Genomic DNA, 24,706 nt, shown 5'->3' on the forward strand with positions numbered 1-24,706 from the left:
TTACCAGGGCTTGGGAAAAACAACCTGAGCAAGGCTCTCTGCTGCATTGATCTGCTGGTGGGAAGAGACATACGAGGAACCCCAGAATCCACAACCTTCAACCTGCTCCTCTCCAACGCAGTCCTTCTTTGCCGTGTACTGATGGTGCTGAGCAGGAGGAGCCCTGGGACTGGAGATGCTCAGCAGAAATAATCGGGGCTGATCGGTGTGTGGGGAGCTCAGTGCAGCTCTGATGCTGTGGGTCTAAGGTGCGAGAAGACAAGCACAGGAGTTTGGGCTGACCTCCCAGACACAGCTCACCTCTTTGTCCCAGCAGCTGGCTTACAGCTCGCCTTGCAGAGCACACCTCATCAGGCTGTAAGGGCTCCAAGTGATAATGGTTCCACCGTCCCTGCTCAGGAACCAGCCCACCCAATTACACTTTCTGCTAGGGTTATTCAGCTTTCAAAGCTGAGTATTTCTATTCCAGCCTCTACATGCGGGATCTTGTTATGACTTCCTGAGCAATACAGAAATGCACTTCCACCATCAGATATCTTTTTCATCTGCAGAGGCTTGGAAACCCTGCTTATACCTGCTGCCTGCGCACCAGGCTGCATCGGTTAACCAATTATTAATCTGTAGCATGCTGAGTTCACGGTGCATCATTCAAGGGGGGTGTTTAAACTCTAAGCATTGATGTGCCCTGTTGGATGGCTGGATGCAGGGCAAGCAGGGCTGAGCTGTGGGACACTTGCCCGTGGCTCATCCCAGTGGCTCGGGGACAAGGAGCACCCAGGCACACCAGCTTGTGGTTGTGCTGTACAATGAAATAGTCGCCGAAAGGCTCCAGCTCTGTCTTTCTTTGATAAAAAGGCAGCCAGAGAACTGCCCTCTCCCACGAGCCCCAGCGCTCAGCCTATGAGATAATACAGGCTGGCCTTTTCTTTGCAGCTGTATTGTTTTAGTGCTTGGAAAATAGCAGCAGCCTGAGCAATGAGTCATCTGTCACTAGATGGGGTTAAAGTAATTTCCGTTTTCTGTTGCCATGGGGAAATCAACGTCCTAAGATTTGTCCTTTCTCCCACTCAAACATGTGGGAGTAGAAAGCTTGAAACCCAGCCGGGCTAAACAGTTTTTAATTTTTTTTATTTATTTTCCTCTTATAAACAAACTTCCCTCCATGGCCTTGCAGCTGTCAGTCTGTTCCCGGAATCGTCCAGTTAACAATGTCATTCCCCTCGGATTGCAAAAAATCCAGAAGCAGAGTTTAAGTAAATATTTGACATAAATATAGGAGCTGCTTCGCTTCGCTTATGTCTCTGCTGCTCCTAAAGTTTGTACGTGTACATTCAAGGGGGTTGTAACCTTGATACTGCAGGAATAAAATATTATTATTATTATTTTTTTAAGTAAATTCAAGTAGCAGATCCCCAACATCGAGAACAGAGTGAGTAACAGAAACAGGAAAGAGGAAATAGCAGTAAATACCGTTCGGAAGCCTTGCTAATGTATAGCTTATATGAGTAGCAGCACAGCAACATCTAGTGTTGGTCAGGGATATAGCTGCAAGTTCTCGGCGTGCTCATTAATGGCACTTGGATGAAATCCGCACCTGGGCAAGCGGCTTTCCTCGGCCCACCGCAGCACCACGCGGCACAGCCTCAGCTCCACGCCGTCTCCTTCTGCCCCATGTTTCACACCAAGCCCTTCGTCACGCTCTGTTCCCCCGTCTTTGTCCCCCTGCAGAAGTGTGGTCATCTGGTAATGCTCTCCGTCTGCCCGGAGCGTTAGGAAAATTACTGCGGTTCTATTTAAGAGCCAATGCAGCAGACCTACAGCTTTCAAAGCAGTTCAGTGCGACGGTGGCCAAAGCTGAAATTTTATGATCTGAACTGAAATTTTAACCCTCGGAACTGGGCTTAAGAGAGTAATTCCCACCCGACAGCCGGTCATGTTACCGCATTGTGAAAACTGGGCCCAATTAAACCTCACTGTCAAACGTGTAGAGAAACGAGCACACAACGCAAGGCTGCAACGCCAAGGCGACGTGTCAGAGTGCTGCATTTTCCCTCCCCTGTATCACCCTGGGAACGCAGGGATCGCTGTTAGGCACAGCTTACCCATGGGCAAACTGAGTGAGGGTCACGGGGAACCCAGCGCTGTGTTGCATGCAGACACTTCTTTACATTTAAAAGGCACCTGACGCTCAAAGTTGAGTTCCTTGATAACTCTTTGTAGATACACATTGTGGAATAGCACTGGTTTTGATTAGTTAAGTTTGGCTAAACTAGGTTTAGCCTCACATTAGTTCAGATTTTTAATTTAATCATTTTTAGTGACTTTGCATTAAACTTCTGTAGTTTTTCCCCGTACAAGCAAGTCCTTGTAGGGGAAGGTCACTGATGACTGTAAGTAAAATCATTTGTCTCCTTAGATTACAGCTCTCATTACATGGGTTCTGCTTCATCTTCAGGAAAATAACATCCTTTGGGTTTTGTCAAAGAAAACATCCACGAATGGCTGCTTTCCAAATCCAGCTCTGTCTGGCAACACCCTGCAAACAGATTTTTGCCACGTTTAAGTTCATTACATGAGCTAATTAGCATGGCTGTGTAGGTGCGTGGAATGCACTGGGGGAGAGGCAGAGTACAAGACTCCAAAATGCTGTTATATAATTTGTTACGGGGACACACCTAGTGAAGGCAGACCTGGATCGCTCTCAGTATGCTTTTCAGTAGGATTTTGGGAGGGAGCAGTAGGGCAGGGGAAAACGAGGACATTTGAGCAGAGGCAAGGTCGAATGCCACCTTATTTTTGTAACTTAAAAGCACAACTATTTTTTTTTCTATACTCACATCTGTTGCTTATATCTCCAGATAAAACAATTCATGAAAAAGTCAGTGACTCAAAGCAAGGAGCGCATACTCGTCAGCTCCACTGTGAAACTCGTTCCCTAATGAAGAAAGAAGCGCAACTTCTCACTAATAACAAGCAAATAGGGATTGTTAGCCGCTCTGACCATGAGAAAGGCATTAGGGTGTCTATTGGAAACACTCAGGCAGAACAGGGATCAGAGCTCTGCTTCATGTTATTAAGACATTCACACCGCCCTAACCAAATTAAATGGAGAGCTAAGTCCCATAAAGCTATTAGGCTCTCTTTCTTCCTTCTGCATGCATGAAATTACATTTTAAAGCTACGTGTGATCTTTCAGAGCCTCCGAAGGGGTCAGGCACTAGGCACATCTGGCACGCCGATATTTTCATTCAGGAACATGAAGTCATCCTCCAAGCTGCATTCCTGAGTCAGTAACGTGTAATTTTCCACATGTCACTTAACTGACTTGCACATTGAACAGAGATTAATATTAATTCAGTAGAAGCTTGCGCATATTTAACAGAATTGAGAGCTCTGCTAATTGTGTTTTAATTAAACTAGAAGGGGAATAATGTTTGATAGAGAGGGTCAGCGTTACTTCACTAAACACACTCCCCACATGCAGCCACGCTATGCCATAAATCAGTTCACCAGCAGGGTGAATTAGGTATTGTGGGATCCTGAGGGGCATAAATTCAACGGTAAAGTCACCATTTGCTAAAATTGTCACTCTCTGACCCTGCTGTCAGGAGGGGACACCAACACCCCAGCGGCCTGGGGAGCCACCACTGTGGCTTACCCCAGCTGTGAGCAGCTCATCCCAGTCCCTTGTAGCTCCTTGGGGAGAAGAGGTCTGGAAGGAGTGTGCAGAGTGCCTTGGGGACTGCGTGTGATACAGTACACACCACGATTGCTTCGGCTCTTGCAATCAAAACATTTGCTGTTGCAGGTAGGGAGAAACAGGATTCCTGCATGATGAGCACTGGGAGGCACCCGCTGCTAATCCCTCTGACATAAAGGCCTGCCCACCACCAGGAGCAGATCCGAGGCCTCCAAATGTCCCTGCTACAAACACTTTAACTCCAAAATAACTCCCCCTGGGAAGAAGGCGGTCCTGCTCAGGACATAGCCACGTCCTACAGGTGCTGCTGGCACCGAGGGTGCTGGTTTCATGCTGGCTGTGGAAAGCTTTAGGACTGGCGATCAGCACCCTGGCTGCTGGCAGCAGGTTTCTGCCTCTCCATGCTGTGAGGTGGTCTGTCCCCCAGGAAGGCAGGTGAAGGACGAACCTCAAAATGGGCTTTCTGCAGCCAAAAGCAAAGGGCAATAACTGAGATTATATAAAATAATAATAATAAAAAAACACATATTCCTGGGGGTAAAGGGGCCTTCTTTAATACACTGCAATACCGCCTGTTTCTGTAGGAACATCTGAAGATAAACAGCACAGTGCTTTCTGGTGCCAGGTAAACAGCTCTCACATGCCATGGCTACAGTCTCTAAGGAGCTTCTGTTTATTAGGAAACGTCCTTGCCTTGGCTTCAGCTGCAAACCCTCGCTGTGAATCCGGCAGGCAGAGGCTCACAATGACAGTGAAGAGCCTGTATGAAGTTACCAGAGGGATACTTATTACCTTTGGGACTATAAGTGTTTTTTTTATGGAATTTTTTCCTGTTTTTTCTTATAAGCCTTTGTTTGTTGGACAGAGCGTTTGCCTCGCCAGTCCCATCTGGAAAGGAGCTTTGGTAGGCAGAACAAAAGCTTTATCAAAGATGTCAGGGATGCTACAGAGACTTAAAAAAAATCAACTATGTCTGAATTATTTATTTCTTAGCTCCTGCAAACTCTTTTTAAAGAGAGAAGTGCATGAAATTACCTGAAACTAAAGCGAGAGGCTCCTGGAGGCTCTTGCTAAGATTTAAAGCTGCAGCAAATATCGGCGTATTGATTATTACCATGGCCTGCTGATGTCCAATTTCCATTTACAGAAAGTCTGAACTTCCTCATTCTGAACCAAATTCAGATTGTTAAGACTGTCTAAATGTAAACTAACAACCCCAGGGCTACGCTGGTATAACTGAGATCGCCGTTTAGCTCTTTGCTTTGGTTCATTCCCCAAACTTTGGCGTTTCCCAAGTTGTTCTGAGCGACAAGACAAGCACAACGAGCCTTACGGAGCAGAAGCCGAGGTAGCCACAGGGCTGTGAAATCCCCCAAGAGCATGCCGCACGCCTGCTGCCTCCTCGTGGGAGCCCTCTGCAAGGTGCCCAAACGGACTGGGTTTTTGTGATGAGGTCCTGGGGCCCCCATGGCAGTGGGTGAAGCTGGCTCAAAAAGGGGGTCAAAAATGATTTAGCCACAGGGTTTTATAGTCATTTATTCCTGCCACACAGCTGGTAAACCACACACCAGTTTGTTATTTTCTTTTTAACCCAAAAGCAGAAAGCAAAGGCAGTGCTTTCATAGCACTTCCCTTCTGACATCCCTGATGTGCTCGTATCAAGGATTCGACTACAGCACTTTACGGCCTGCCTACCCTTCCATCAACCTTGGGATGTTTATTTGGCTTCAGACATCGCTGTCTGCAGCATGCTAACAAGAACTGCAGGTCTTTTAGCGCTGCTATTTGTTTACTGAAGACATCAAAGCCTTTTCTTTCCACAAGCAAAAGCCTTCTTTGAGCCAGCGCAATCTGCAAACAGCCACGCAGCACCAAGGTGTGCTTTGTGCAGAGCAAAATAAAGCCACGGAGCACTGGAGATATTTCCCTATCTGAGGCTCTAAATTTAGCTCTGCTTCGTTTCTCATTCCTCAGCTCCTCAGCCTGTTTGCTCCTCACCAAGAGCCCTGCAGTCTCAGCAGATCTCCCCACTGCCAGCCTCACGTTGGGCAGAAGAACACAGCTGCGAGCGCGGTCCGTGGCAGCGATAGCAGCTAATCTAAAACAAATATTTTGTAACATCTATGAGCAAATTCATTTCCCCGTTTCGCTTTGACAGTCAGGATGCTGTGCCACGCTAATAGAAGGCAATTTGTTGCATCAGGCGAGCAGCACACCTCCAGCTCCCTGCTCGGACGCAGGCTGCAGAAGTGACAGATGTTGGCAGCAAATTAAATAAAATCTGCTGAAAATAATGCCCTAAGAAATACCAGAGCATGCATTTTATGGCTTTCCTAGATGTGCTGAGGCTATTTTAAGGGCAAACAAACTCCCACTCCTTTGTGTGGTTAGGATTACTCCTTGTATGGAGCACCAGGCAGTGCAAATATCGCCTCTTGTGTACCGCTGGTATTTGCAGTCATACTCCAAGCAGTGACTAGCCCCAGATGGGTATCCACCACCAGAGCCTCGTGGCAGCTTCCAGAGAGCATTAAGCATTGGCAGCGAGCCACAGGAACCATATTCATGGAGAATAACCTGGAATTTCTCCATGGAGAAGGACCTGCCAGAGGGTGCCAGCAGCCCAGCTCCCTCAGCAGCTATTCCACCAGGCAGACTCCGGCTCACAGAAGATGAGGGCACCAGGAAGGGAGGCCAGGAGGGCTGATGAGGAAGGTTTTCAGCCCACGAGGAAGCTACTCAACCCAAGCTATGCTGGCGGAAGGTTGCAGAGCAGGCAAACACCCAAGGCTTTCCAGGAATCAGGAATGGCAGTGTGCAGGGTCAGAGATGGTCGGTGATGCACATCCACGTGGACAAAGTCTATTTAATGAAAAATGCTGATCTGCATCTGCTGGGGAGGGAGGTTACTTTGCAATCACCTGGCTGTGGCTGTCAGTACATGTGGTCGCAGCTGAGGAGACACCTTGCACAGCCTGCTCCTCGTGGCAGCTTTGGGCAGGCTTGAGACCTGCTGCACCATGCGTGGAGGAGAGCAGAGACAGAGCAGAAAGGTGGCAAGAATATTGATTTCCAACAGCTCTTAACCCTGAAAGCACCAGGAGAAGATGCAAGGGGCAAACACCATACAATCTGCACTAGCTTTAAGCCCAGCAAGCAGTGCTGGTACAACAGGGTGCAGCTGAAGAGGAACACAGCTGCTGAGACCACCTCGCTTGACCTCGGGTGCTGCCAAGCTTGGGTTTGACATCTGGCTTGGCAGGGCTGGGCTCACAGCCTCCCAGGGGTGAGGGAGGCAAGGAGCAGCTGTTCTCCAGGCCTGAGGTCCTCTTGGGTTGGGATCGGGGACACGGCTCCCTCGGTGACACTGCCAGGCTGTGCCTCCAGTCCCAGCACTCAGGTGACCCCTGCAGAGCGCTTTTAAAGTCCTGCCTTAAGAAATCAAACAAAATGGCAGAGCTGTAAAAAAATAAAATAAAATAGTTTCAAGCACATCCAAGTTTGGGATTGAGAGTAAAATTTCTTGCCAGAGAATTTAAAACAAACTGGAAACTGATCATCTACTCATTTAAATGATGTGCCTGGAGCTAAACCAGCAAGGCTGAATAATCTCTGTGTTGCTTTCATCCTTCTTCAATTTTTTCTTTGTTCCATCAGCCACATGTGCGTTAAGTGTAAATTGAAGGGCTCTTAGCTGGAAAAGCAGATTGTGAAAAGGGCTTGGCCCTTGTCTTATAATTCAGCTTCAGTATTACAATTACTCTTAATAGCACTCTTATTTTGTTGTATTATTTATTCTGGCTAGAACCCTCTAGGATCCCTTGAAGGCTTTTTTTTTTCCTGGTAAATTTAGCCAACATCCACTCATGAATCCAGATGTTTCTGCTTTTATCCACGGGAATTTTATGGTATGGATATGCCAAGATTATAACTTTAGGCTCAGCCTCAAGACAAGTATTCTTCAAATTCCCTAAATCATAAATGGAAAGTGCCATGAAAAAAAACCTGGGCCCTGATGCATTTAGTGTGCCAGAATGGAACTCAAACCGCAGGACAACATTGCTCAAGGTCCTGGATCCGCGCTGATACTCTGCGGCATCGCCCCAGCACTTCCAGCCCCGAGCGTGCCGTTCTCCCTGTCCTCGTACACGGGCTCTTGCTTTTAGCACATCTTCACTTCTTTCCATTCACCCTCCTGAAATTAGGAGCTAGGATACATGTGGGTCCAAGATGCTTCCACTGGAAAAAAGATTACTCCCTGGAAGCCAGAGCGACTGCTGGTGTATTTAAATGAATGAAAGGCTGCCTGCTTGTGTCAGCCCACCCTAAGAAATGCAGATCCTCGCCCCAGTCAAAACTGGTTCTGAAAGAAGGGCAGGGAAGAAACATGCCCTGCCCCAACGGAGACCTGGTAAGCAACCAAGTCTCTGCCTTTGACAGCATTTTGTGTGATTAACTGAACCCAAATAAATTCCTCCCGCAGAGTGTTGACAGCAGCGTGAAGCAGACCTTAAAATAATCCTGATAACCTTCCTTGCTGCACTGCATTGCATGGGGTTTCTTCAGGCACTCCCATCTGTGGTGTCTGGGCTTCTTCCCTGCTCCCTGTTTTTTTTTTTTGGGGGTGAGAGCCCTGACTGCAGGCACAGTGGTGGTGTCAGTGCCAGCACGGTGGCTCGGCACCCCAAGGTAGCTCAGGAGCACAGGAATTGCAAACAGAGCTGCACAAAACAGTTTGCGTTGGCTTTTCGGCAGCAAATAGCAAACCTCACCTGCCTGTGGCCATGCTGTACACAGAAGCACGTCGCAGTATGCCTGTGACCACAAAATGCTGAATTTTAGGTTCTTCTCCAAGGAAGCTCCCAACTGGTCTTGAATGCACACGGCCACAGCCCTGGTCCTGCTGCTGCTGTGCCTGCACCAAACACTGAGCAAGCCGAGGGAGCTTTCTGTCCCGCTGGTTGGAGGGGTGGCGAGCAGGGGGTGATGCAGAAGGAACACCTCCAGGGGCACCAGGGAGACGCCAGATGGAAGAAGAGAGCTCCCCTCCCAGGAGCAGCCAGTCGGTGCTTGCTCTAAGAGCATTACTTCTGTACCTGCACAGCCACGGGATCAAAGGAAATTCAAATTATTCCTAAAAGCTCTTCTAAGGCTTCCCCAGCACGGAAAAGCCTCTCGGCTGGCACAGAGGACGGAGCTGGCTCCACAACAAACCCCTCCAGGGCAGGGACGCGCCAGGACAAGACGGAGCCACGAGAGGCAGGGTGCCGAGGGCTCAGCACCCGGCCAAGCTCCCTGTGCAGAGCAGTGGCACGGCTGCACCGAGCCTTGCAGGGAGGCTGTGAGCAGCCGAGCAAAGCTTTTCCACCCCCTAACTCCATACATGACCTCAGCCATGCCCAAATCCTGCTGGGCAGAGCTGCTCAGGTAGGTGGGAAGCTCAGCTCAAGGTGCCAACAGTGGGTACTCTACATCCAGGAGGTGGCAAGGACCAAGTGCTCACCGATGGGCAATGCTCCAGCATCAGTCCCTGCGTGTAACCACACATTTCCCCCATCCACAGGCTGTTCTTGTCGGTATCCTCATCCTTCTAGCTGACAGAGAGCAGATGTGGAGATGCCTGGTACTTTTATGCTGCTATTCTATATGGTGTCACATGCAGGAGGCAGCAAGGGAACGGCAGAGTTAACATAGGAAATCCATTCAAAGGGAAATGTACTTTTCCTGCTAATATTTTGGATCAAATGTGCTGTGCAGGGCTTCCAGAGGGTGCACATTAAATATCCCAGCAGCACAGTAGTTCTGCCAGTTTCTATCACATTTTCTGTTTTATAATGAGGAGCTTTATTAGTAGTCAAGCATGCAGCTTAAACTTTAAAGGCCACCCACTGCACTTATATGACAACTGTATAAGTATACCTGCTCCAATTTATTCTCCTAATATTTTAGTAAAATGTTGTCTCATTTTACATGTAAAAATCCACATTTTTCATTAATAAGTTCATGACTTTCAAGCTACTAAGTTTTCCTTACCATCACATCTCTTTTTGGACACAAAAGAAAGGAATATAAGAAAATATAAAACCCAGATTTTTTTTTTCCAAGCTGGAAATGAAGAAATACAAATATATTAAGCTCTACTTGAGAAGTTTCAGTGTCTTTTTTTTTTTTTTTTAATTCTCTCAGCAGGTCACAAAGCGATAAAGTGCTTTTGTCTCCATTTCAGTGGGAGGCCACAGTTTTGCCTTGGGCACACGGAGCACCACAGGCTCCTCAGTGCAATTTGCTGTTGCCATCCCATCTCTTCTCCCTGGCCCATAGTGCTGCTACTCGCTTGCTGGGATCACTGGGACCAACCACCTGGGCAGTCCTGGTCCCATTCCCCTACACGGCCTTCCCAAACCTCTGCAAAGACCCAGTACAGTCAGAGCAGTACCACCTGGCCCTGCAGGTCCTGGACACGTGCTCAAGTCTGGCCATATTCTGCACTGCTTCTGCTGTTGAGATCAAGCTCACAATGAGACTGCTCCAGCTGGGACACTTAAATGTGAGCTGTGATGGGAAAGGGGGATTGATTGTCCCCATAAAGCTGTAACAGTCAGGAGGGTGACAAAGATGTACAAGGACAAATCCTGAATGCATTTGCACCACATCTGCACTTCAACACCTGCCCTGAAACTATGTGCACCATTCCAGGTTTAAATAGCTTTATGAAATAGCAATTTGTCCTATTTTACCCCTTACATCCCAGCATCATTCCAAATAAAGGGACACAACTGTAGCACACCTAGCTAGGGCCTCTGATTTTAAGGGCTGATCAAAACTTCACAGAAGTTACTTTGCTTTTGACATTAAGGCAATCAGAACATGAAGATTTGCCTTTCTGCTCTTCCTAAGAGCTGAGAGCACAGCACTGGCGTTAACACACGGAGCAGACAGAGCCAGCACCTGCGTGGCAGACGAGGTGCCCAAGCCTGTCACTGCTCAGCACACATCAAGCCGCAGGCAGCAGCATCCTGACAGCCATGGTGGGAGGACAGGAGGTGACAGGAGGAACAGAACCAGGAGGGACAGGAGTTCGGGTGACCTCGAGGAGAGCCAGGACCCACCACCACGCTCCTGCCATGAGGCAGCATCACTCTCCTCTGCCCCACACAGCTGGAGGACTCACTGCTGGTTCAGACCTTGACAAGTGCTTCTCTGCTAAGGAAGATCTCACCTTTCACACCTCCAGTTCCTTTTTTTTTTTTTCCTTTAACCTTTGTTGGGAGCCAGTCTCGAGTCCACTAAAATACCGGTGTTTCCATGCCAACAGCCCAGAAGTGGGCTCCTCTGGGGCACTCGAAGAGGCTGCTGTCAGAGCACAGACAGCGCTTCTTCCCGCTCCAGCTTCACGCCCCACAGCCTCTTCCCATCCATTCCCCCACAAACCGTGGGGCACAGCTGTGTTGTCTGTAGGTGCCAACCTTAACATTGAGAGGTGCTGCTGGCACCCGTCAAGCAGTCAGTGCCCCAGCTGGGCACACAGCAGCCGGGACACCAGTCTGTGGGCAGCAGAGAGGCCGGAGTGTCTGTCTGAAGGGCTGGACAGCTGTTGGATTTTGTAATCCCTTCAGCTTTATTAATAATATTCATAATTTTCATGCCCTCCCTGGTATTTTACAGAGAGCATGAAGCGATCCTTTGTTATTAACACAGGCACTGCTTTGCTCCCAATCCACAGCATTTCTCTGCCCGCCCTCCCCACATTTCCACCACCCCTGCACCCCGCTGGCAAAGCCCTGCGACTGCTGAACTCTCCGGTCCCAGCCTGGCAAAACCCTAAAGCCTTGGCCTCACCCAGCCCAGGAGCACCCCCAGCACCCCTCCTGGAGCAGGATATTTGCCATATTGGCCCTTTGCAGGCCAGGCCCAGCACGGCCGGTACCTTGCCCCGAGACTGCCTCCAGCCGAGCACCCCATTGATCCGCCGCTCTTGAGGCCCTTCCAAAACCCCATCCCTCCCCTGCAGCACTTCTGTCTGCCCTCAGACAGAAGATTTATGAGGGTTACCCACAGATGTGGCTGCAGAAGCAGTCCAAAAGGGTTTGTTGCAGTGCCACAGGCAGCGCTCCTCCAGGCCTGGTCCTCACTAAGTCGCTCCGAGCAGGACACCACCACAGAGCGAGCTCCGAAGCGAGACCTGGGGAGGCAGCGTGGATGTCTGCCAACCTGACAATGGGGTTTCATTTAACGAGCACGGATTTAAGTGTGGAAATCAAATATGAAACAGTCGTAGCCAGCATTGTCTGCATTCTTGGAGTGGCACTGAACGAGCAGTGAGAAAAGAAGCGAGACGCTGGCCCAGACATGCTCCAGCTGTCTGAGCCTACCTCTGCCCTCCTCCGCTGAATGCAGCCATTCAGCTTGTTTTCATTTCATTATTGGATGTTATTTTTGCAACCTGGGAAAAGAATAGAAAAGGGAAAAAGGTCCTTAAAACGCTTTGGGGGTTATTTTTTAAGAACTAGCCCCTTTCTTTCCTTTTTATCAGAGCTAAATAGCACAGACTTCATGAAACCGTGAGGCCAGTGGCATTATCAGCTCGGCACTTGTTTCTCAAACACGGCCCTTTATCTCGGGGGCAGCAGCATTTGCGTTGCTGGGGTTATTCACGTCAGTTGTGCTCCTTTAGAGCTGAGCAACGTGCAATTAAATAGCCATATAAAACACCCACTGCACAAGCAACAGCTGCCCACAGGTAACCTGAAATTTCACGCACACGCCTGCCAAATGTTGCGGCTCTACCCCCGTAAATCCCCCTCTGCACGCGGGAGCAGAGCAGGCCCTTTCCCATCGCTGTGGTTCGGTGAACAGCAGGCACTCCTTCCCCAGCATGGCTCAAGTCAAGATTTTAATGACTTGGTTAAAAGCCTGACACTGGAGATTGCTGCTAGCGGGAGTGCTGCTCCACCAGCCCCCGGGGCAGACGTTTCCCCCCCTTCCCTCCCCTGCCTTTCTCAGTAGCAGAGCCTGCTCATTTTTAGTGTTCAGGAATTCACATCCAAGATCCGGTAATTTACTTCCCTCCTTTACATCATCCTTTACAGGTAGATGCCAGCATGTACCTCCTGTGCCCCCCAGCTGGGGACACTGCACCCTACAAAAAGCCAAATCCCTGCCAAAGGAAGGGCAGGATTATATCCTTCCCCCAGAGCAGGGTGGAAGTTCTGTCAGTTTGTGCTGAACTTCTCTAAAAAAAATAAATAAAATAGTGCTGATACTGCTTCAGCACGGCAGCAAGTTCTCAATGGTCCTTCATGTCCCTTCCTGCAAAGGGAGAGCATCGTGCTTTAACACCTCACCCATCTTTCTCGTGGGGACAATGTCACAAGTGCCAAACCAGAACCTGGTTTAGGTCTTGCACATTTGTGGATTATTACTGGCAAGAGAAGGTCAGATGTGCTTTAATATGAATTCTCTCCCCAGGCATCACTTTGTGACAACATTCAGAACAGGGCTGTAATTTGAAATTTGGATCCTTTAAGCTCCTGCATGATCGAGGTGCACATACAATAACCACTCACTACACCCAGACCATTGCTTCCCAGCGAGCGATGTTGCTCTACGTATTTGACTAGACAAGTTCATACCCTGCTTTCACCTTACCCCAGCCCATCCAACACGAGAAGAGCCCCTCCTGCACCAGCCAGACCCAAGCAGGACCCTCACCCCAGGACCTGAAGACCCCACATGCTGAGCTGCTCCCCCGTGCACCGAGCCAGCCTGCCAGGCAAGCCGGGGCCCTGAGTGCTTTCAAGTGGGTTGGGAGATCAGAGAGGAATTTGGGAATTTTTCTGGAAGTTATGAATGCCATTTTATGGCATTCAAATTAGGTCATTTCCTCTTTCATCCTGGCTTTCACCTTTTTGTAATTTTAAAAATTGTTTAATGAAAATCTGTTCCCCTATTAGAATTGAATTTCCGTTCATTAAGGATAAGAGGATGATTTCAAGCGGTGAGTTTCATAAGTTCTTCCAAAGCCAGAAACCTTAAGGATATGCTCAACACCAAGCCTACGAGCAATCCCATTTACCTTAATAGGAGTGCTTATCTCTAAGCATGTGCATAAGTGGTTTGCTGGCAAAAGCTAGTGCTTGTTCCCTTCCAGATGACCCTATTTAATATTTACCAGTATTAATCTGCTCAATAACTATAAACACCAGAAAAAAGAATTGAAAGAATTGAATTAGCTCTACAAAGAGCTTTTCCAAATAGGACTTTGGCTTCTCCAGGAGGGTCAAACTGTTCCATGCCTGAGCAGCCTGAAAGGGACCGGGGCTGACCCAAAGCCACAGAAACCAGTGAAAGGGTGCTGCCTGCTTCTACCAGCCCGGGGATGGGATCCTGCATGAACAAACACCTTTCTGGTTTTGGCACAGCGACTAGTAGGGATAACAAGGGCTGTATGCTGACATTAAGAGAGTTTGTTTTATTTATTGACATCCTGTTAACCTCCAGCCTCCAGTGCACTTAAAGGAAGCCGTTAATTTAATGGTTGCATCAGAAAGATATGACAAAACATGTACTGCTGAGCAGCGAGGGAAATCTCCATGCCTAACATCAGCCTTACCACCTGCACAAGGCAGCGGCTCAGGGAGCTCTGCACAGAGCATGAGGTTAAAGAATTCACCCTTGAAAGGGAAAGTTTGCAAATCAAATTGGTAATACAGACCCTAGAAACAGCCTCTGGTAGAGGCCTCCACTGCAAAAGCCATCCTCCAGCAGCAAAGCACCTCTAGATCCCTGTTTCCTTCCAGGGGGATTAATGCAGTATGGCTGGATTAATCTGCTCCCACTGCTTGGAGTTCAAGCTGCACACAGGGCTGTGAAGTGTTCTCAGCAGCCCTCGAGAACCAGGAAAGGTTATTCTGCTATTAAGCCTGGGCACAAGCTGATCTCACAGCAAGGCCATTTGAGTATAGGTGGCGTCTACTTCACCGAGACAAACTTCTATCATGCATATATGTCAAGGAAAAAAGAAAGCAACTGGAAGAGTAAATTCAGCAGCTCATTTAGGCAGTAAACTGTAGAAAGATAAAGGCTGTGATTCAACACTATCTCAGCACATACCTGGCAGACACGAGGATGACAACAGCACTTGTCAGGCTGAGTTCAGTAACTACTTACTTACTACTTCAGTAACTACTGTGCTCATGGCAATCAGGATTCTCTACAAGCTGGATGGGATGTGAATTACAGCCATGTTGTAAACCTGTGTTTCATTCCTGGACTGTTTTCCCCTCACCTCCAGCCATCAGCCCATGTGTTGAAGTACTGCTGAACTTAACCATAGGAGCCAGATCTCAAGATAATACACTTAAAACTGTAGATGAAAAGCTTCAAGTGTTTTGAAATGATGAAGCCATAGTCTTCCCATTCCCTGCTCAGTCATATTTATACCCCAGAAAGCACTGTCACTTACGAAAGCAAAGCAGGAAGATTTTATTACCTCCATGTCTGTGGCTCAGGCCAGCACTCACACTCCGGTTTAGTCCCTGCTCCCTGACCCACACCTGATGCTTCTACAAACCTGAGCACTGACCTTGCAGGCACGAGGCTGGACTTGTGTCAAAGTTCCTTAGGATACTCCTGCAACTCCCAGCAGTGCTACAAACGCAGTCTGATTGTTGGTAGGGCTCAGCCCTGCCTCTCCTGTAAAGCAGCCCAGCACCTGCAGCCAGCCAGCCTCCCCAGGTCTCCTGAGCAGCTGCTGCTGTCCTTTCCCTGAGCCTACTCCCTCACTCTTCAGCCCATGGCTCAGGGTCAGCATCATCCCTCATTCCCTTATCCCGCTGCTAATTTTTCATCCACTAGCTCCTACCAAGAAATGGAAAGTTCCTTACAGCTTCAGCCAACCCAACCTCCTGAAGTCTTTCTGCCCAGAGACAATAACCATGGCCCAAGCCAAGATACTATCTCTTCCAGACGAGGGAAGTCTGGCAACCCTGATAGCTAATGGCCTACGTAAGCCCGTTACAATTTCACTTTTCATAATTCAACTAGTTTCTTAACTGCATGGAAATGCTATATGGTATTTATGGAAAGTTCAGTGTTACTCAATGTTACTACATTTTTGGAAGCAGCAGTGCTGTTTTTAGTGGTGTTGGTTAACCACAGGCTTGAACTATCACATCCACTTGATAAAGCACGGACACACTTGTGGAGATTTCTACCCAAATGGACTGGAAAAAATTGTGAGCCACTCCAGAAAATGAAGTCACTTCTGCACACAGGTTCCTCCCCTCACCTGGCTGCACTCAGCACAGGCACCCAGCTGCACACAGACAGAATTAAAGCCTGATCCTGTAATCATTAGGTAAAATTACAGCAGGTGATGGTCTGCCTACGTGAATCAGGTGAGTGCCTGACAGCAGGTTCCAGGACAGGAGCATGCCAATTACCTTTTTAATCTCTTGGTTTTCTAGTCAGCAGCTCCGTGTGGGCAGCAAGCACATAAAAGGTATTTTTGCTGCAAGTGTTATAGTTTCTATTTCAGTTCAGCAGACTTCCTTATTGAACCGTCATTGCTTACAAATGAGTTTTCCAATTAATACTGCAGCAGATCTAATGAGGATGCTGTGTGAGATTGCACTACAGCACCTCCAGGAGACCAGGCTGCCACCCTTTTCCAGCTCTTCAGAAACCATGAGGCCACTTTACCAGGACAAATCAGGATCTACGCTAAGCCACCAAGTCATGGGTTGCTTTCCTTGTTTAAAATAACGCCCACAGCACTAGATGTGTCATTCTAGACAATAAAATCCTGTTCATTGAGTTAGGAGCAGCAGCACCCCAGCTTTCTACAGGTCACCTTTACATCTCTGGGCTGTTTGCTTCAGGCTCTCACTGTTCTCTGGAGACACCTCCCCACCACCAGCTCTGCCCCGCTGCCAATAGCAGCCAGGAAAGCAGAGGGATCAGCTGCCAGCTCCTGCTGCAGCCATGGCCAAGGAGACCCAGCAGCAGACTAGAACTGCCCTCTGGCTGTCACGGCGGAGCAGGATGGGCTTAGCAGGACAAGGCTTGGTGAGGAGGGCTGGGTCCGACTGCCATGGCACGTGTTCAGTGCACAGGACTGATCCAAGAGCTCCTCACATGGATGGAGCGTGGATCTTTATACAGGAGAAATGCTTAGGATGCTGCGACTACCAAACATGGTGCCTACAGATTTTACAGAAGACTTGGAAACATGGGCTCAAACTGGCAGTCAGGTGGCATATTTAAGCATATGAAGCACAGCTTGCTTCTCAGTGCAAAGGCAGGCTGTGCAAGCTCACACTGCCCTTTATGAACACACTGCAGTGCCAGGGACACGTACATTTCACCTACACTCCACTGCCTGCCTCAACCGCTTGGCTTTGAGCAACTCCTGACACTCCTACCCAAGTTCAAGCTTTTAAGTTTGTCTCACTTTAGGAAACACTGGGCATTAATCCTCCCTTGCAGGTACTAATAACCAAGAAGAAAGCATCATTGAAGTCCCCTTGGCCATTCCCTCCCCAGGCCACCTGGGGAAGATTTATCACTGACACACTCCTTCCTGCTTTAACATCCCACTGCACCAGCAGGCCAGTCAGCAGCTGGGATCAGTTCACCTCCTCATCTTCTGCCTTCGGGGCAGTTAGGGCGAAGGCAAACCACATGAAAGGAGGCTGTGTTTGCCTGCTTTTGCAGCTACACAAAAATCGCCATCTGATATGATCAAAATGCAATTATTTTACTGGCCCTGATAGTTAATGGAAACTAATCCAGGAACAAATAAGCAAGTGGGACACTGTGGAAGACTACAGAGAAGTACAGAAAGATTTTACTGGCAAAGATCAAAGGAAAGGCACTAGTTAATAGCCGCGTTTTCTTGAAACAAGCCCTCCCTTTGAAGGCAACAGCTGATGAATAGGAATCTGATGAAGCTGATCCTTACCAAGTGCCTTTGAAACAAGGTGTATGCACCCTGAAAGAAGTAATTTTCACACTGGCAGTATCACACATCCTCTAATGATTCTTTTAGTTACAGTAACTTGTGTGGATGGCCTGCAAGGAGAAACGCATGCACCTGCTCCATAGATTAAACAACCCAACTGCAAAACTGGAAGAACATTTATTTCCTTGCCAGTTACAAGTAGCATCCCGGTCCCACTGGGATCTCTTGCTTTGACTTGAGCTAACACTCAGTGGATTTATGGAAGCTCTAAGATGCCCACATGGCTACTGGGTGCTTACGCTGCCTCCCAGGGCCCGTTCCCACCCTCACCACATTTGGTTACTGGAGCTGCCATGCAGGGAGGAAGCCTGGCACTCTCACAATGCCCAGGGTCCCAGACATTGAGCTAGGCAAAAGAAAGCAGCGAGAACAAAGGAGGAAAAGTGGGCCAGGGAAGGAAAAGTTTGAAACCTTGGGTCCCTCCAAGGCCTGAGGACATGGACTGGAGCTTCAGGGTAGCACTGGCTAGAAGATGACCACGAAATTGGGAAGCACCCCTCAGGTCCTAGTACAGGGAGAGCAGCTGCTAAATGCTGTTGGTACAGGAGGGAGGAAAGGCCATTTTGGAACACAAGTGCCTCTACCCTTATCCAAAACCTCACTAATGATTGCCTTCACCACAAAAGTGGTGCAAGGTGAGATTTTTCCACCCTTGAAGTGGCATTGTTCTTATAAAAGGATGTCTCATAGCAAGCAGGAGTAAGCTGTAAGTAAAATTAAGTCCTACATGGAAGGACTACCTCAAGGCCAGGCTCATAAATAGATCTTCCCAGGATTGCTTCAAAATGGAAGTGGGCCTGCAGAAGCTTTTCCACAGCGCCAGCACCAGCTATTGCCTTGCTGTTAGCCTCCCACATCTGGGCTGCAGCTCTGCCCTGGGAAACCCACCCAATGTGTGCTGCTTTCCTTTGCACAGCCCTGACCAAATAAACCCTCAGGAATCCCCTTCATACCAAAAATGAAGGGACCCACCTCAAAGATGACCAAGGATCCCGTACACCTGGCCTCATGGATTTCCAGAGGAACTCCCCTTAGGCTGGACAGTCTGCACTTGCTGAACTTCATTTACCTTCAGCAGACACCCCTGCTGCCTTTTGCAGCCAGATACTGTTACGAAGAGATATTTCTTCAATGCAAAGCTGTTTGATCTCTGCCACAGCCTTCTGAGCAGGTAGCACTGGTACAGAAATGCTCCACTCTGAGAAAATCCTCAGGGAAAATAAGCCACCAAACAAGGGTGGAGGGCAGCAGAGTTTATTTACCTCACCGGTAACTACTAGTTAGAGTAATAACATCGGATTACCTCACTGGTCAGGTTTTACAGTAAAATTCCCAACACAACAGCATGATGGAATGGCAAAAACATCCAGAGAGCTGAGGGATGTGCAGGGACAGGCGGCTGGATAAAAGGTTGGGTTGTCCTCCAATAGCTTCCTGACAAGGCTGCTGGCCTGGAGACTAAAGGGACCCAAGTCACATCGACAGCTGTGTCATGCATGGCACAAATACTCACTGACCCCCTGCAGCCTGCCCAGCTGATCCCTTGGTGAGGTGATTCAGCTCCCCAGCCTAACCCAGCACCTTCATGGGGCTCCCTCCCTGCCCACACTGCTGCACAGAGGTACCAGACATGTGGACAGTGGACCAGCTCCAAGACAAACTTGGCTAGCACAAGGAGTGTAATGAACTAGACAAACAATAGGTACCCAAACACATTTTCCTACCCTCATGGGATTAAAATTGCTCCCCACATGTCTAGTCCTCTGCTCTGAAGCTTATTCCTCTCTGTAGATAGATGTCTGCAAAGCAGAGCACTGCTGTGAGAGCATTCCTCCCTCACCTACCTGCTTTCTCTTGAAGAGAGCACATTCCCCCCAAATCCTGGGCAGACCCCCATTTCATTTTACAATCAGTTCCCAAACCCCACTGGCAGTGAGCTCGGGGTGCTGCCTGGCGTACACTGACTTCAGGCAGCCCCCAGCACTTTGTCTCTGCGTATTCCCCAGGCAGATCACCAACATTTAGTGATGCTTCTTGTTACTCCCATGCCAGGTGCAAGTAGTTTTCTTTGACTTACATCTCAGGGAAGGGCAAAGACAAGAAAAGAGCCCCAGACCCCAAAGGGAATTTAAGCTTTACACAGCCACCCCTGCCACTGACCTCTGCCAGGTGGGAGTTTCCAAATTATCACAGCTTGTTTCCCAGGAGGAGGCCCATAGCAGAGCACCTACCCTGCAGTTGGTTTTATTTTACAGCATGCCATTGTCACTTCCCCCCAGGTGGAAGCTTATTTTTACTGGGAGCACATTAAATCTCATTGTTACTGCACAGCTTTCCCTTCCTCTCCTCTATAAGAGCAGGAAGTAGATTTAGCACAGCCTAACAGCCAGGTGATAAATATTATGGACTGGGTGCAGTCAGCTATAGAGGACTAGAAAAGCTTCAGATAAACCTTCAGTGTCAAACATCTGTACCCAATGAGGGCCATCGAGCAACACAGGCTTGGGAAAAAGTGGTTAAAAGTTAGATTTTATTAATCTACACATACAAAGACACCAAAATAGTCAATTTCTTGTATCTATCTAAAAGCAGACATACAGAAATTAAATGAACACCTTACAAAAATATCAGCAATGTCTGTGTGTATACACCAAGCTCATATCATTAAGCAAGTGCTGTGAAGCTACCAGTAAAACCATTCCCTCATTTAACTCTCAAGTGGGAGAGGTCTTTCCAATTTTCAGAAACCTTGGTCTCTTGGGGACAGTCAAATACAATAACTCAGAATTAACACTGACATTTCTGAGTTATGCAAGGCTCTAATTGACAGCATTGATAAAAAACACAGATGACATTTATCTATGTTGTTTCTGTTGTCTAGTCATAGTTTTAGGGGAGGCAACATTCAGATTTCAAGAGATGCCAGACAATTCAGAGGTTTCTGTAACTGGACTTTGGAGTAATATTTATAGTACACCTGGGAGCAGCCTAAACACGAATTTCATCTTCAAACTGCATTCCCATTCTTCCTGCCCACCTCAGCGCTCTCCAGATCATAGCTAAACCATCAGTTTGGATAAAAACTCAGAGAAAGTCCTTTCTTCATTTCCCCCCCAGGAACATCAAACACCAGAGCTGACTTTGTTCCATTGTCTCACCACCAAACCTTCCCTGGGTGATTCAGGCTGATGACAAATGGGTGACAGTGGTGCTGGCTACACCAAGGAGCACGCTGCCAGCAGCTTAGCCAACAGCACAGCTCACTGAATCCAAGGCAAAAGTTTAATTTCCCCCTTTGAATCTACAAAACCACACCTGGTTTGAGATACAGGGCACAACTTGTGACTGATCTCTGCTGCACAATCCCTGCCCGCTTCAGCTCTTTTCCTAAGTACACTGAAACTTAAGAAATTAGTGAAATTAGCAGTGCTGAAAGAAACTCAAGATCCTGGCTGAATAACTGAGATACCTAGATTCCTTTGACAATTAAAAAGCCTCAGCACAGAGCAAGCACCAGGAGCTTCTAGCTGAGTGTTCAGCATCTCTGCTCCCACTCTGGGCAGATAAGGAAGCTGAACCATTGAGGGCCATGGTACCATACAGATCCTTAGCAATTATACCAGTGCTCACATCAGAAATTCAGCTCACTTCACAGCAATCGGTATTATGACTGCAGAACATCTGAAAGCTGCAGCAATATACTTATCAGAGCTTCAGACAGTAATAAGCTCATTCCAGTCTGTGGCCTCACTCACACCATACCATGATGGGTCCTTCACCACTCACAGCTCTGATTTAATGGGATCTGTCCCCACCCAGAGCAGAGCAGCTCCAGCACAGAGGAGCTCAGCGCCTGGCAAGCTGGGCCCGACCACCCCCCTGTGGAAGTCTCACCCAGGCTGTGAAATTGAGGCACACAAAGGTGCTTGCCTGCACAGTAGTCTCTGGACACAGTTAAGTGTGAGCTGTGTTTTGCTGGAGATTACCATGTTGTTACTGGTTCCCTTGATACCATCAGCTCCAAAGTGTAGATACAGCCGGGGGAATGCTTAAAGAATCCAGATGCACTCCTCAGCCTTAATGTGTTTTCCTTTCCCCCAAATATTGCTATACATTTTCTGCAGTGACAGCCGTGACTCAGATACTTCACTAGAGAAGAGGAGGATCAGTTTCTTTGGTGCATGCTTATGTGTTTCAGCTGAATACCTAAGAACACAAATAGAGCACTCTGCCTTTGAGTCTAATATATCATTTTATGGAAATTACAGAACATACTACACAGTGGCCTCCTTTCATCAAGATGTAGGCTTCTTAGTATCATAGCAAGGAATATGAAATGGAACAATCTGCATCTTGCCCTGTTAAAGGACTTTACCAAAGACCATAAAACAATTTTCTGAGATGTGACTGGCCTGGTTCAGATCTCTTCCTCAGTACACCTCTCCTTTAAGTACCAGAAATGAGCTTCCACATGAACAAGAGGAGGTTTAGGAAAAATAAACAGACTGGGAGGCATTTATATGAAAAGCACTTAAATAATCTAATCTCTGTAGCTAATTTAAGAACTCCTAGGGAAAGGAAAAGTAGAGATAAGGAATCTTAATGAGGTCAGGCCAAAAATCAACACATGATCAGCAATCAAATGCTTGCTGACTGCCTGTTCATTATATGTGATGAGTCTGACAGTTTCTCAAGAGGAGAGACCATTACAAAAAATAGTAAAACATTCCACTAAAAACCCACTGAGCCAGCATTAAAGTCTTAGTAAATAGTAAAAGCCTAGTAAAGCATTGCTAGTCACTGCTAAAGCATTGCTAAGCAACCCTTTATCCTCCTTAGGACTGGATTAGCTTCATCACAGCAATAACTAACAGTCCTTCATCCTCACTCGCAGTGCTGAGTTTGAAGTGCTATGTAATTTTCTTTGAAATGCCAGTGAGAGCTGCCACTCCAATTCCCAGCCCCTGCTGAGGCAGGGAGAAGCTGTGCTGAGGGAAGCTTGTCTGTAGCCACCAGCAGTCAGAAGCCAGGCTACAGCACATCAACTAATTTACCTTAAAAGGGTTGCAATATTTATTCACCCTCACACTTTAATTCTCTGTGATGGATAATCAGCAGCTGGTATCCCTCTCTAGTACCAATCTAGAGACACCTAGCATTGCTCTTGCCCGAAGCTCGACTAGCTACAGTCAGAATTTCTGCTAAAGCACTATTTAACTGCAGAAAAGCCTGAAACCAGGGAACTCCTGGGTGCAGACCTCACTGGACTATTACTGAGGCAGCAGTTTGCTGCTAGGCATTGTCACCATCTTCCACCTCTAATCAGTATTCAAGTTACATTTGTACCACCTTCGCAGGCCCTCTAAAGTGCTCTTTCCCTGGATGTTAGTGATAAATCACCTACCAGGGTGTAAAACCAGGCTGATGGTGAGCCAGCCTAGTCTAACCTACAAGCAAGCTCCAAAGACAAGAGGTAAGGGAGTCAACCAACATCAACCCAATCTGAAACCCAGAGTGATAACAGGTTATTTGGAGGCCAGTACCAATAACCTGATGTTTCAAAAAAACCATGGAGCCTAGGAGAAGCAAGTTCAGAGATTCTTGTGGATCTCTTAGTGCCCTCTCCCCTGTGGGAAGAGGTGTTTGGGAAGCAGCATCCAGGGATCCATTTACTTCCCAGGCTATAGCAGAAAGTGGTGAGCTCTCAGCCACCTCCCCAACTTTTCTTTGTCTCTACCTGAATTTCATTCTTATATCACCATAGATAGTGAGAACAGCACTCCCCTGCCTCCACACAGCTTCAACAAAGGTGCACCCATTGTCATCTTCAGTCTGAGAGATGTGAATTGTCACCAGCTGGACTTACAGTGCAGATTTAATGAACACCTAGGATTTACTCACATAGCTATCTACTTTAGTTGATAAGACAAATGGGCTAATAATTTGTTGTGAACAAGAATTATTCACTGTGAATGTTATTGCCTATGCCTACATAAGGTAATTGCTAACAATAGTTTTTGCAATCAGTTAAGATAGGACTCTTGTTACTTTCAAGTGCAAACAGGGCAACAGCTACAAAAATACATAGTCTGCTATTGTGCCTGTATCAGAATGAGCATTTTACAGCAGAGAAGAGGTAACATGCAAGTCAGATCCCCTTATCTGTTATCTCTGGTTTATGAAGAACTCAAAAAAAAACCACCACAATACCCATCCGCAGGTTCTGAGATAAACAAGGTCAGCTCTGCTACTCACACAGATGAAGAGTTGCTATTCCAGAAGCAGAAGGGCTAGCACCAACCTGGCAGTCTGAGGAACTCCTCCTTGATCCAAGCAATTCATCCTCCAGCTCCTGAGGAAAAGGCACCATTTGCTTTCCTGAAAGACAGTACCCAAACAACCTGGTTAGGTTTCATCACATGCTGGCACAGAGCAGCCAGGGCCCCAGCTGCTCTGTGGTGGAAAGAACCAAAAACAAGCCCCACACAGGCACAGAGCCTGGGCACAGCAGGCAGAGCCACCACCAGCCCCAGACAAGCAGACCCTGGGCCACCCCGCTCAGGAACAGAAGGAAACAAGGCCATGCATACAAGGGGCCCTCCAGAATAGATCTAGCTCCAGCACAGGCCCAAGGAGGCAGCAGCAATGTTGAAGACCAACAGCCCAGGAGCTCAAACAGAAATGGGGGCCCTGGGATGAGCTTAAATAGGGCCCAGAGACCATGGGCAGGGCGTGGGTGAGGCCTCAGGTGAGGTTGCTCAGGGCCATTAAGTGCAGGCAGAGCCCTGATGCATACACCTGCTGAAGATGTTCACTTTATATCAGGTGTATGAAGTTATACTGGTCTATTCCTGTGTGAGACCAAAAGCAGACGTTGCTCACACAGCAGACCCTCTCACCAAAGCACCCCTGATGAAGCTGGTGGCTCGCTGCCGGCTTAGGCCTCACCCAGGCTGATGAAAGCACTGGGCTGGCAGCATGCT

General features: G+C 47.9%; 1 protein-coding gene and 1 long non-coding RNA gene across 6 annotated transcripts; one reads left to right on the forward strand and one right to left on the reverse strand.

The window, feature by feature from the left end:
- Positions 1-518: 518 nt before the first annotated feature.
- LOC137861493 (uncharacterized) lies at positions 519-24,485 on the reverse strand. Of its 5 annotated transcripts, XR_011099624.1 has the most exons (4): positions 24,314-24,485; positions 23,979-24,101; positions 19,448-19,522; positions 18,973-19,181 (listed from the first exon to the last, which is right to left on the reverse strand). It is a non-coding gene; the product is annotated as an uncharacterized lncRNA (long non-coding RNA). The 5 variants fall into 5 exon arrangements; XR_011099626.1 differs by lacking the exons at positions 18,973-19,181; positions 19,448-19,522 and adding an exon at positions 519-2,536 and having other exon boundaries at positions 24,314-24,472; XR_011099623.1 differs by lacking the exons at positions 18,973-19,181; positions 19,448-19,522 and adding an exon at positions 3,657-4,163 and having other exon boundaries at positions 24,314-24,471.
- TMEM212 (transmembrane protein 212) lies at positions 4,446-10,295 on the forward strand. Its single transcript, XM_068691703.1, is given in 3 exon segments — positions 4,446-4,671; positions 9,927-10,065; positions 10,067-10,295. Coding segments are annotated over 3 exon segments (594 nt in total).
- Positions 24,486-24,706: the final 221 nt, after the last annotated feature.

Source organism: Anas acuta, chromosome 9 (assembly GCF_963932015.1).
Source record: "Anas acuta chromosome 9, bAnaAcu1.1, whole genome shotgun sequence".
NCBI classification, from domain to species: Eukaryota; Metazoa; Chordata; class Aves; order Anseriformes; family Anatidae; genus Anas; species Anas acuta.